Source organism: Lutra lutra, chromosome X, assembly GCF_902655055.1.
Source record: "Lutra lutra chromosome X, mLutLut1.2, whole genome shotgun sequence".
NCBI classification, from domain to species: Eukaryota; Metazoa; Chordata; class Mammalia; order Carnivora; family Mustelidae; genus Lutra; species Lutra lutra.
The window spans coordinates 98,174,375-98,186,552 of record NC_062296.1 but is presented as its reverse complement, the minus strand read 5'-3'; the positions used below and the strand labels follow the sequence as shown (position 1 = coordinate 98,186,552).

Sequence of the window (12,178 nt, the reverse complement as noted above, 5' to 3'; positions counted from 1 at the left end):
TTGCCTGCCCGTCTGTTAAAACTAGAGTCCTTAGACCCCAGTCAGGCACGCCTACTGTCACAGGATGAGGGGACCCTCCAAAGATGGGCAGGACTCATGCCGGGGCTACCTGGTCTTGCCAGCTGCCAGACCTGCAAACCGTCTAGCACATATGACCCATGGTGGTTCCATCTAGGCTTTCGTCCCAGACGTGGGTGTGGGGGAGGGTCTCAGCATTACAGAGGGCTTGACTCTACGCCCTCACACCGGCTTTGCCCAGCTGTGCCATTGCGTCCGGGAGGTCCCCTGTTGGCTGAAGGACGGGTGACACTCTGTCTTGGGAAGTTGGAGGGGGATGCGTTGCAGTGCACAACCTGTGGAAGTGGACATGTGCAACAGCCCCACTTTGAAGCTGCCACACCTTCTGGGGACACACTTCTGGGGCCACATATAGGGCGACAGGTGGACTGTTTGAGCATGACGCTTTGGCTTTATTTGCTCGACTGCAAATAATAAAAGCTCTGGCTCCCGAGGTTCTGAAGGTTAATGGAACCCCATCCATAAATGGGGGTTTGTGCAAAAATTAGCTGTTTCCCAAAAAGACATAGTTGGTCAATTCACCCTCGGTATGACATGCTGTTCTCCGTCTTCACTTCCAGAACCAGCACATGTGTGAGGGTTTGGAGACCCAGCGGTCGCTTGGGGAGACGCTCGGTGTAGACGGGAATGCCGTTGGCCGCTCCTGGGACACTTCCTTTCGTCGTCGACGTCACCCGCCGCCCTGACGTGACTTCGGTTTGGCCCAGAAAGCATCCCCAGTCCGCAGGACACGGTGCATTCATGAGCATGACTGGGTTCCTCCTCGGGTCGAACAAAGATTCTTCCTTCCTCTGATGGTTCAATCGCGCCTGTGGATAGATGCCGTCTCTGGCTTGGGTTCCCAGCGCTACCTCGGCTTGCAGGACGTGCATGTCGGTGACCCATGTGTGTCTCCCCAAAGCACAGTGCAGGTCCCAGGACCCAGGTACTGTCTTCTTCTGGGGTATCAGAAACACCACTGGGGGTGGGGGGATGGTTTCCAGGAAGCTCTGGGGGGAAGCTTGGCCCAGGCTGAGTCTCCATCCGAGGGACGGCGCCTGCCGGTGTCCGCCGGTCTGGCTCTTGTGGGATGCGGGATTCTCACCCCTGGGGACGGCTTCGACCAACCCTCCCTCCCCTGCCTGTAACCTGCACGCACCGAGGCTGGGTTTCGGGATTGTACATGCACAGTTGCTCGAGTGCAAGCCATCTCGGGGGCGGGAGGCGGGGGGCAGGAGTGGGGGAAGCGGCCTCAGGATGCTTTTCCTTTTCCTGTGAAATCTTAAGGTTTCGGGATTTCTGGGAAAATAGAGGACAGCGATCGTGATGTGTGTCTCTTGACTGTCCTCTCGTATCAGTTTCCCTCTGATGCCCTGTAGGTTTCTGTCCTTTCTGCAACGCCATCCTTTTTCTTAGTGTATGATTTTTCTTTTTAAGACCCGTAATAGGAAATGTTAAATGTTCAAGCATCCGAAATGCAGACTAGCTATTTGCTTCTATTTTACTAACATTTTGGGGGGAAAGGAAAAAGGACAATTGGGGCTTATGGGTATAGTTTCATTCGACTTAGGTACATGCTTAGAGCACTTTTGGGCTTTGCCCTAAATATCAGAATAAAAACAATTAATGCCATCCGCAACTCGCGGAGAGGACCCAGAAAAGTCCCAGGCTTTGTGCTCGCCGTTGTGGATTGGGAGCTAGGTCTCGAATGCAGAAAGCCCTAAAAAGAGCTTTCCAGAAACAAAACGGAATTTGCAGCCAAGCATCTCGATGTGGGGTCTCGCGTCCGGGATTCATGGGTGACTGGAGCCGTTTCAAGACGGCAGCCCGAAATTCCTCCCGGGATGAGAATGTCCTCGCGCGCTAGGTTTCCTGGACGTGAGTTTCGGTGTTGGGTTTCTCGTGACGGGGGTTGAAGGCGTGTGTGAATGCGTGTGGGCGTGCACGGACACACGCGTTTCCACCTCTGCAATCCGACCTACATGCCATGGAAGCATGTATAAGGACATACATCCATCTAGTTTTTTTTTTCTGTACCTGTCATACATAAATTCTCATCACTCTAAATAAATGTAAAAGAAAAAAATACCCCAGTTGGCTTGCCATGTTCTTGCTTTCTGTAATTTCGACCCACAAAGAGGGGACAGCACAGGGCAGGTCCACACTCACAAAGCATCAGTGCAATCCTGAGCGGGGTTGGGTGTCCATTAGGGGGTGTGTTTGCGTCTGCTGCCGTGTCTGCTCTGTCCCGAGGGTCACGGCAGGTGTTTGCGGAGGAGATGGGCCCCTGTGGCCTTCCCTAGGAAGATGTGTTGTCGTCGGCGCCATTTGGAACAGGACAGATGGTAGACACGCGAATGTAGTTATGGGATTGGGGGATGAAAATCACCCAGGTGTAGGGCATCTGGGTGGCTCTGTTGGTGAAGCGTCTGCCTTTGGCTCGGGTCATGTTCCCAGGGTCCTGGAATCGAGTCACGCACGGGGCTCCCTGCTCAGTGGGAATCCTACTGCTTTGTCTCCCACAGCCTGCTTCTCCCCTTGCTTGTGCTCTCTCGGTCTCAAATAAACAAATGAAATCTTTAAAGAAAGAAAAGAAAATCACCCAAGTGACAAGCAGAAATGGGTTAATGTTCAACCCAGTTAGAATAAGCACGTTGGAATCATCAGCCCTTGGAGGCCTATCTTTTGCAGGGGGAAGGGTAGGGCTGATACAGCAGAAGCGTTTGATTGATGGATGGATTGATCGAATGATGACTGAGGTATGGCTGACCCAGAGTGTCAGATTAGTTCCAAGCGGGGAGCATGTGTCCTTAAGGAACCCCCCAGGCCACCAGGAAGGCATGCCTCCCTGCTAGAAAGAGGAGAGAAATGACCATAAGTTCCACTCTGCGTGCCTGTGAAGGTGGGAACAGATAGTCTGGACCCTGTTGTAACAAGCAACATTTCCCTGCTCCTGGGCACTGGAGTGTGCCTCGGGGGCCAGCCTGGACCGGAGCAAAGCCTGGAATCAAATTTCAGGCCGGGCCAGAGGATGGCGACCCCTGCGGGATCTGTGCTTTTATTTCCATTTCCCTGCATGCGCTTGGAAAGCACTTCTGCTCCCCCCTCCCCAGCCGAGTATCCGAGGCCCCATGCACGGCTTTCCAGGGGCGGAGGGGGCAGGCGTGGTCCCAGCCGTTGCTGTTTGACTTGTAAAGCGGGAAGACAAAAATCACACACACACACACACACACACACACACACGCGCGCGCGCGCGCACGCACGCACACCCGAGTTAACATGTTGGAGTGGTAGCCTGCAGCGGCTCAGAATGACCTTATTTGGAAGGAGAGTCTGTAAAAGTCATCAGCTGAGGTCATCCCGGAGGACGGTGGGCCCTCGCCCCGTGGGGCTGGCGTGTCTGCACGAGAAGGGAGACGTGGACGGAGACATGCACATGGGGAGAATGTGGTGCAGAGCTCACAGCGGAGCTGCCACCAGCCGAGGACCGGCCGGAAACTGGGCGGGGGACCGGAGCAGACCGTCCCCAACCATCTTGTGCTGGAATGCATCCCTGCTCTGCCCGGAGCCTGGGCTTTTTGTCTCCAGAACTGAGAGACAGAGAGAATCTGAGTCTGTGGTCATAGCCACTGCATTTGCAGAACTTGTCAGAGCCGCCTGAAGACATTCGTGAATCCATGACGACGTGTTGGGTACGTGGGTTCCTAATTTACAGGAAAGGACGGGGGACTCGTGGAGCTTCCCGAGGGACGTAGCCATGAGACTGGTCGGCATTGGTCTCTGGACGCTGAGGCTCCGTTCACGAGTTCACGGGCTGCCTCCTGCATTCGGAGCTGTGCAACCTGAAGCAGGCTAAACGACCTCTCTGGGCATCCAGGTGCGCCATCTCAGAACGGGCATCATCGTGGGCTCCGCGTCTCGCAAGTGGTGTAGGTCCGTGAGCTGATGTGTGACAAGCATTCCCGGTTGGGCCTCATGCATAGTGAGGGCTACAGGTGAAATGAGGGGGAAAAGATACAAATAAACCTTTTTTTCTTAATATAAGTAGAATCAGGCTCATTGCAATATTTAGGATCTTTCTTAGACTCAGGTGAGAAGTTGACATCAGGACGTCAAAACTGCAGATACTAGCTCAAAACACAGAGTGTTCGAAAATGCAGGTTCCCCCCAAAAAGCCTGTTCTGTTTTCAGAATCCACAGGGCTGTAGCTAGGTGCAAGCCTTCCCAGATGAACTACACTTCCCAGCAACCTTTGCAGGTCATTATGGTCATGTGACAGCTCTGGGCCTATGGCGTGCCACCTCGGTTTCTGGGGCAGCAGGACTGTCCTGTGTCCCCAAGCTCAGCACCGGTCAGCAGGACCAGCATCAGGAGTGGATGTGGGTTTGGGGAAGCAGCTGCTGTGTCACCACCCGGTTGTCCTAATGGAAGGAACTTTCTCCCGTGGGTCCTCATACCCCACCCATAAAAGGGCACCAGGTTCCAGGATTAAGACCACAAAGTCCTGGGGAACCAGCATGGTGAGTTACTTAACTGGCCTGCACGGTTCTCGCCAAGGTCCCTGAGAGACGCGACCTTCACTGTCCTTGCCACCAGGAAAGAAGGAGTTAACTGTGTGCAGGGGAGGGAGGTGTTAGCTACCATGATGGTGGTCCTCCCGCTGCACTGTCAGCCTGTCACATCACCACAGTGCACACCTTACACTCCCATCATGGTGCGCACCTGACACTCCCATCACCCATCACGGTGCACACCTGACACTCCCATCACAGTTCACACTTGACACTCTCATTATGGTGCACACCTGACACATCACCGTGACGATGCACACCTGACACTCATATCACCCATCACGGTGCACACCTGACACTCCCATCACCCATCATGGTTCATACCTGACATTCCCATCACAGTTCAAACTTGACACTCTCATTATGGTGCACACCTGACACATCACCGTCACGATGCACACCTGACACTCATATCACCCATCACGGTGCACACCTGACACTCCCATCACCCATCACGGTTCATACCTGACATTCCCATCACAGTTCACACTTGACACTCTCATTATGGTGCACACCTGACACATCACCGTCACGATGCACACCTGACACTCATATCACCCATCACGGTGCACACCGGACACTCCCATCACCCATCACGGTTCATACCTGACATTCCCATCACAGTTCACACTTGACACTCTCATTATGGTGCACACCTGACACATCACCGTGACGATGCACACCTGACACTCATATCACCCATCACGGTGCACACCTGACACTCCCATCACCCATCATGGTTCATACCTGACATTCCCATCACAGTTCACACTTGACACTCTCATTATGGTGCACACCTGACACATCACCGTCACGATGCACACCTGACACTCATATCACCCATCACGGTGCACACCTGACACTCCCATCACCCATCACGGTTCATACCTGACATTCCCATCACAGTTCACACCTGACACTCTCATTATGGTGCACACATGACACTCACATCACCCGTCACAGTGCACACCTGACAATCCTGTCATGGTGCACACCTAACACTCCCATCATGGTGCACACCTGACACTCCCATTACGGTGCACACCTGACACTCCCATCACCCATCACGGTTCATACCTGACATTCCCATCACAGTTCACACCTGACACACTCATTATGGTGCACACCTGACACTCACATCACCCGTCATGGTGCACACCTGACAATCCCGTCATGGTGCACACCTAACACTCCCATCACGGTGCACACCTGACACTCCCATTACCATGCACACCTGACACTCCCATCACTGTGCACAACTGACACTCCCATCACGGTGCACACCTGACACGCCCATCATGGTGCACACCTAACACGCCCATCACGGTGCACACCTGACACTCCCATCATGGTGCACACCTGACACTCCCATTACCATGCACACCTGACACGCCCATCACGGTGCACACCTGACACTCCCATCATGGTGCACACCTGACACTCCCATTACCATGCACACCTGACACTCCCATCACTGTGCACAACTGACACTCCCATCACGGTGCACACCTGACACGCCCATCATGGTGCACACCTAACACTCCCATCACGGTGCACACCTGACACTCCCATCATGGTGCACACCTGACACTCCCATTACTATGCACACCTGACACTCCCATCACCGTGCACAACTGACACTCCCATCACGGTGCACACCTGACACTCCCATCATGGTGCACACCTGACACTCCCATTACCATGCACACCTGACACTCCCATCACCGTGCACAACTGACACTCCCATCACGGTGCACACCTGACACTCCCATCACGGTGCACACCTGACACGCCCATCACGGTGCACACCTGACCCTTAACAGAAGGCTCTATGTCGAGGTTCTGAAACCCTCAAGCTGGAAAAGAAAAACAAAGAAACAAAAAAATCCATTTTCTGATTTCCCCACAAGCATTTTGCTTGGAGTGTGGAGGCTTCCCCATGCACAGATGACGCTGGCGTTGTCTTTGCAAAGACGCTCCCGTTTCTTTCCGTGATACTTTCACTACAAATGCAACATTGTGCATCATTACAAGTAAGAATTACATATATCCGCCGTATATGATATATATACAATGTATCTATATAGGAACACATAAAATGCTCTACAAAATAAAAAGACAGAAAACCCCTCTATAAGCACAGGCACATTATCTATACTTTTATATGCATATGGATGTGGTTTACTGATGGCTTTATGTGTGGCCTGACATTTTGAGATGCGTGATGGCGATATGGAATCCGACGTTCCAATTGCGGTTTTTTTTGTTTTTTTTTTTGTGTGTGTGTGTTTTTTTTTTTTTTTTCCTGACTGCAATGAAGCTGTTCCGTTTTGGAGACTTCTTAACAGGGGATGTCTGCGCAGCATTTTTGTGTTTTCTATCAGATAATGCCGTGTAGATCGGGTTGCTTCTTGTTCCAGAGAATCCAAGCTTTTATGTGACCCCATTCATCATTTTCTTGAATTTCTTCCTTGTGAGTCGTCACCGGGTCTCATGCATGTGTCCCCAGTTTCAAGGACACAGCGTCCGTAGCCGTGTGACGTCTATCTGGAGCAAGGATTTACGGACATTGTGTTTGCTTATCGAATTTACTCATTTCTTGTTGGCATCCTTGGGCTTCTTAGAAAAGCAGCTTTAGGTACCATTGAAGACAGGAATTTCCATTCACACCATTAATTTTCTGGTATATGTGAATCTCTGTTCAGTTGGACCTTGTTTTTGTTTGTTTGTTTGTTTGTTTGTTTGTTTTTATAAATCCTACTCAGATACTCAGAATCATAGCAAAATAGAATAATAATAATAATAATGATAAAATAAATTTAAAAAAAAATACCCGGAAACATCGTCAAACAAATCATTGGAAGGGATTAATAATCTGTGAAAACGGGGTGCCTGGGTGGCTCAGTGGGTTAAAGCCTCTGCCTTCGGCTCAGGTCATGATCTCAGGGTCCTGGGATCGAGCCCCACATCGGGTTCTCTGGTCAGCAGGGAGCCTGCTTCCACCTCTCTCTCTGCCTGCCTCTCTGCCTGCTTGTGATCTCTCTCTGTCAAATACATAAATAAAATCTTTTAAAAAAATCTGTGAAAATTGGTCACTTTAGTATTGATTCCCAAACCATGTTATTCACTTCTTTTTGGTCAGGACCTAGTGATGGCACCCTAGTTTGGAGAAGTTTTAGGAAAAGCATACATCTATATTCTGACCCTGGTTTGTCCTGTGAAGTTTTCAAGGACAGGAGTGCAGAACTTGGCTTTCCAGAAATTCACCATTCTGATGAGGGATGCAGACCCAAGGCGAACTTTTCACAGGGGACCTGCTTTCTCTGTTAAACACTGTTTTTCTGGAGTGTCTGGGTTTCGGGGCACACTCTTATAAACAACGCTTCCACACCCCATAGCCTTCACCTTGGCACCAAATGCAGGTGGTTCTTTGAAAATACCTGAATCCCTTTGGTGGGTTTCGTGGTCCCGGTCCCCAGCATCTTCCAATCCCAATGCATGGTTTTCCATGTCCTTTCTGCTCTTTTATAGGGGGCCAAGGGCAGATCATCCCAAAATGCACCACTTTGACATATGGATTATTTTATCTTTCTAAAATTTTTTTTTTTAATTCCAGCATAATTACCATACATGGTTGCATTCATTTCAGGTATACAATATAGTGATTCAAGAGTTCCATACATCATCCAATAGTCAACACAACCGGTGCCCTCCTTTATGCCCATCTCCTGTTTCATTTATCCCCCTCCCCACGGTAACCATTGGTGTGTTCTGAGTATTTAACAGGGTTCCTGTGTTTGTGTGTTTTTCTCGTGGTTCATAGATAATGAAGATGTGAGGGGCGCCTGGGTGGCTCAGTGGGTTAAAGCCTCTGCCTTCAGCTCAGGTCGTGATCCCAGGGTCCTGGGATCAAGCCCCGCATCGGGCTCTCTGCTCAGTGGCGAGCCTGCTTCCTCCTCTCTCTCTCTACCTGCTGCTCTGCCTACCTGTGATCTCTGCCTATCAAATAAACAAATAAAATCTTTTTAAAAAATAAAGAAGATGCGATGTATATATTCCATTGTGCGTATACATATGTACATTATATAAAATATATTATAATGTAAATACATTGTATGTGTACGTATGCACACAATACAATGTTACCCAGCCATACAAAAGAAGACAATCTTGCCATTTACAAAGACCTGGGTAGATCTAGAGGGGATTAAGTTAAGTAAACTAAGTCAGCCAGAGAAAGACAAATACCATAAAAATTCACTCATATGTGGCATTTAAGAAACAAAACATATTATTTAAATAGAAATTAGTAAAGACACAGCCAAGACAAGGACATTCAGACCCTCCTCTGTCCCCCTGAGAACAGGAAATAGATCTCCCACATAAAGAATGCCCTCCCTGTACTAAAACATAAAAAGACATCCTGATCACCAGAAACTGGGGCTTTAAAGATGAGAAAGCTGTGTAAATAAATATTTTTTTTCTCCTCTGCCTCAGCCCACATTCTGCTCAGAATTCCGTACTCATTCCAGCTCCCAAAAGCTTGTTTTGTTTTCATGCTGTCCATGCTTCACAAATATATTGTCTCTTCATGGAAAATGCAGAAAAACTGCCTCCCACGGTCTCAAATTTCAATGTTGGGCCTCCGTGCACACATCATAAAGCTCTGTGGGATTTTTGGTTGTTGTTCTCTTGCTAATCTGCCTCATGTTGATTTAATTCCTAAACCAGCTGGAGGACCGTGAAAGGTGGAAGAAGAATTTTCTCCTCCCGACACCGTGAAGGACTTTTCTTTGGGGATTGTGACGGGGACCAGCGACCGTCCTTGAATGCAAGTGCATTGATGCTTATGCCGAAGACCCACCGTGTGTGGGTTCTGTCTCAGGGTGTGCCTGACATACACCTGTCAAGAACACTGTGCAAACGTGACACCTTTCCCAGGTCCTCGGCCTCACTGGTGCAAAGCATAGTGTGGACAGCTTCTCTGCGGACGGCGAAGTGAGAGATTCGACAGCTGTGTGCGGCATTTGGGGGCAGGTGGTAATTGGTGTTCCGTCCCCAGCCTGCTCGGAGGGTGGTGTATTAATGACGCTGCACCCTCAGACTCGTGAAAGAGTGCGGAGCTCTGTCGAGGGTGGAAGGTGTGTGGCGGGCTGCAGGGCTGCGCACTTCATGTCTGGCTTGTACTTCCCTTGCACACGCGACCTTGGGGCTGAGGGCAGAACTTGGGGTGCTGAATTTCAAATGGACATCAGGCACTTAGCGGACAACGGCTGCTGTGTTGTCTTGTGAGTGGAACGCATTTGGGTAAAGGGAAAAAGACATACACTGTGTATCAAGATAATTATATACGTCTTATAAGTTACTTATTTTCATTTAATGGTTAATATTAAATAATAAATATAATAATATTCATTAAATATCAAGGTCTCATGAAGAGAGGCGGGGGACGGGGAAGGTGTGCGGTCTTACAGAACCCACCACAGGCCCTGTGGGGTTCATATGTGAAGCCTGGAATTCGGCAGGTGTGTTTAAAGGTGTATTAAAGTGGTTGGTTATTTGCTGAGCCTCATGAGTCTGTGGGTGGCTTGAAAGTTAGGGGTCCACATGTGCCAGCCTCCATACCTTGTCGAAGGGCACAGCCCGCGTGTCCCACCCAACGTGTGAGGCATCCCCTGGGAATCTCGGAATTGTCATTCGGATAAGCACCATCTCCATTTTTAAACACAAAAGTTAGTCTTGGTGTCTCTTCTCCGTGGTGTCCTTCCCTACGCCCTGCTCAGGCGTTGTGCACAAAACACACAGACAAGAGCCTATGTTTGTAGACGGACCTGTTGTGAGATCTTGTGATGAAGAGACAGAAGATGTCTGGGGTGAGGTGGGGGGAATTGAGGGAGGGGAGCCCGTCCTGTTGCATGAATACTCACCTGAAGGTCAGACACAGAAGGATGGATTTGCTTGTCTTGCTTGTCCCGTGTCACACAGGCTGCTATTCTGGTTCCTAACGTCTACGCTCTAGGGGAGGTCTGAGTTGACTTCCCCCTCCCCGTCCACACCATGGACCCTAAGCCAAATGCATATGCATCCGAGTCCTGCTCTGTGGATAGCTCAGGATGCAGAAACGGTCCACGGAGGGACAGACGGTGTCTGGACATTCCTTCAACTGAAAGCACCCGACAAGCACGGGACATTTACCCATGGGGGGGCAGCAAAATGGGCTGGTCGGGGTCTGCAGGCACCTTTAACTGGAGACCGAAGAGGAAGCAGGGAGATGGGACCATTACAATCCCAGCCGCTTCCTCCAGCGTAGGCACACCATCTCCCTCGCTCCGGCTCAAACCTTGGGTTGACAGCTGTTACCCACGTCCAGCTGAGAACATGCTTTTACCCTGTCTTGTCTGGCTTTCCTCCCATAGTGGAACGTAAAGCCTGCAAAGATAAGGGGTATGTCCCCAGTGCTTGCAACAGTGACACATACAAGGAAGTCAGTAGGTATTTCTTAGTTGCACACACGCTAAAATGAATGAATGAATGTGTTTCATTCTGCCCAAACTGCCTGCCCACACACTAGCAGGGGGCACGGGCTTAAACACATTAGTAGATGTAGGGTTTTAAAAATATCCATGATGGGGACACCTAAGTGGCTCCATCAGTTAAGCGTCTGCCTTCAACTCAGGTCATGATCTCAGGGTTCTGGGATCGAGTCCCGCATCGGGCTCCCTGCTCAGCGGGGAGTCTGCTTCTCCCTCTCCGTCTGCTGTTCCCTCTGCTTGTGCTTTCACTCTGTCAAATAAATGCATAAAATCTTTAAAAAAAATTAAAAGTATACATGATATACTGAAATATTAGAAAGTGTAACATGCCCATATTTGGAAGACCTTGGTATAACAACGTGTAAGCAAAAATGAGAAAGCCGTCTTCTTAATTTAGGAAGCCAGGTGTTGTAGAGTTATGTAAATGTGGAAAATAAGGCCGCTCTTCCCTGACCCCCAATTTTTGTTCAGGAAGATATATTTATTTTTCCACTAAAAATGTGTAATTTGGGTAAAGCATAACGGGTTTCTTGTAATTACCTTCAATGTATTAACTAAAGAAACATCTAAAATTTTTCAGTTACTATTTCTAAGATGGAAAATATAGATGTCGATAACCCACGTAAACAAATGTCTTGGGGTTCCTCGATCATTTTTCAGAGTCTTGAGGAGTCTTGTGGCCGAAACGTTTGAGAACTTCTGCTAGGTTGTATGAATCAGGACGTTGAAGTCACTAAAAGCCCATCTCAAAATGGGTTAGTCCATAAAGAAAATATCACCTAAGAAGACCTACTGAGGTTTGAGCCTCTGTGCTGGAGTGATTTGAGGGTTTCATAATTCCCTCCAGTGTCCAGCTTCGCTGGTTTTGGACCTCACTGTTGCAAGGCATAGCTAGTTTTACTCATGGCCAAAGGCGGCTGCTGTAGCACCAGCCATCGCAGCCTCATCCATTGATATTCAGGGCCCTAATTAAGACCATTTCCTTTCGCTTCCTTCTTTTAAGGATAGAGATTTCCT

General features: G+C 49.5%; 1 protein-coding gene across 2 annotated transcripts in view; it reads left to right on the top strand.

The window, feature by feature from the left end:
• The window catches only part of XG (Xg glycoprotein (Xg blood group)), a 31,512-nt gene extending 29,367 nt beyond the window's left edge, over positions 1–2,145 (top strand). For both annotated transcript variants that reach the window (XM_047716267.1, XM_047716266.1), the window contains exon 12: positions 639–2,145. In XM_047716267.1, the coding sequence (XP_047572223.1) occupies positions 639–655 (17 nt within the window). In that variant the 3' untranslated portion in view covers positions 656–2,145. The remainder of the gene's footprint in view (positions 1–638) is intronic.
• The last annotated feature ends 10,033 nt before the right edge of the window (positions 2,146–12,178 follow it).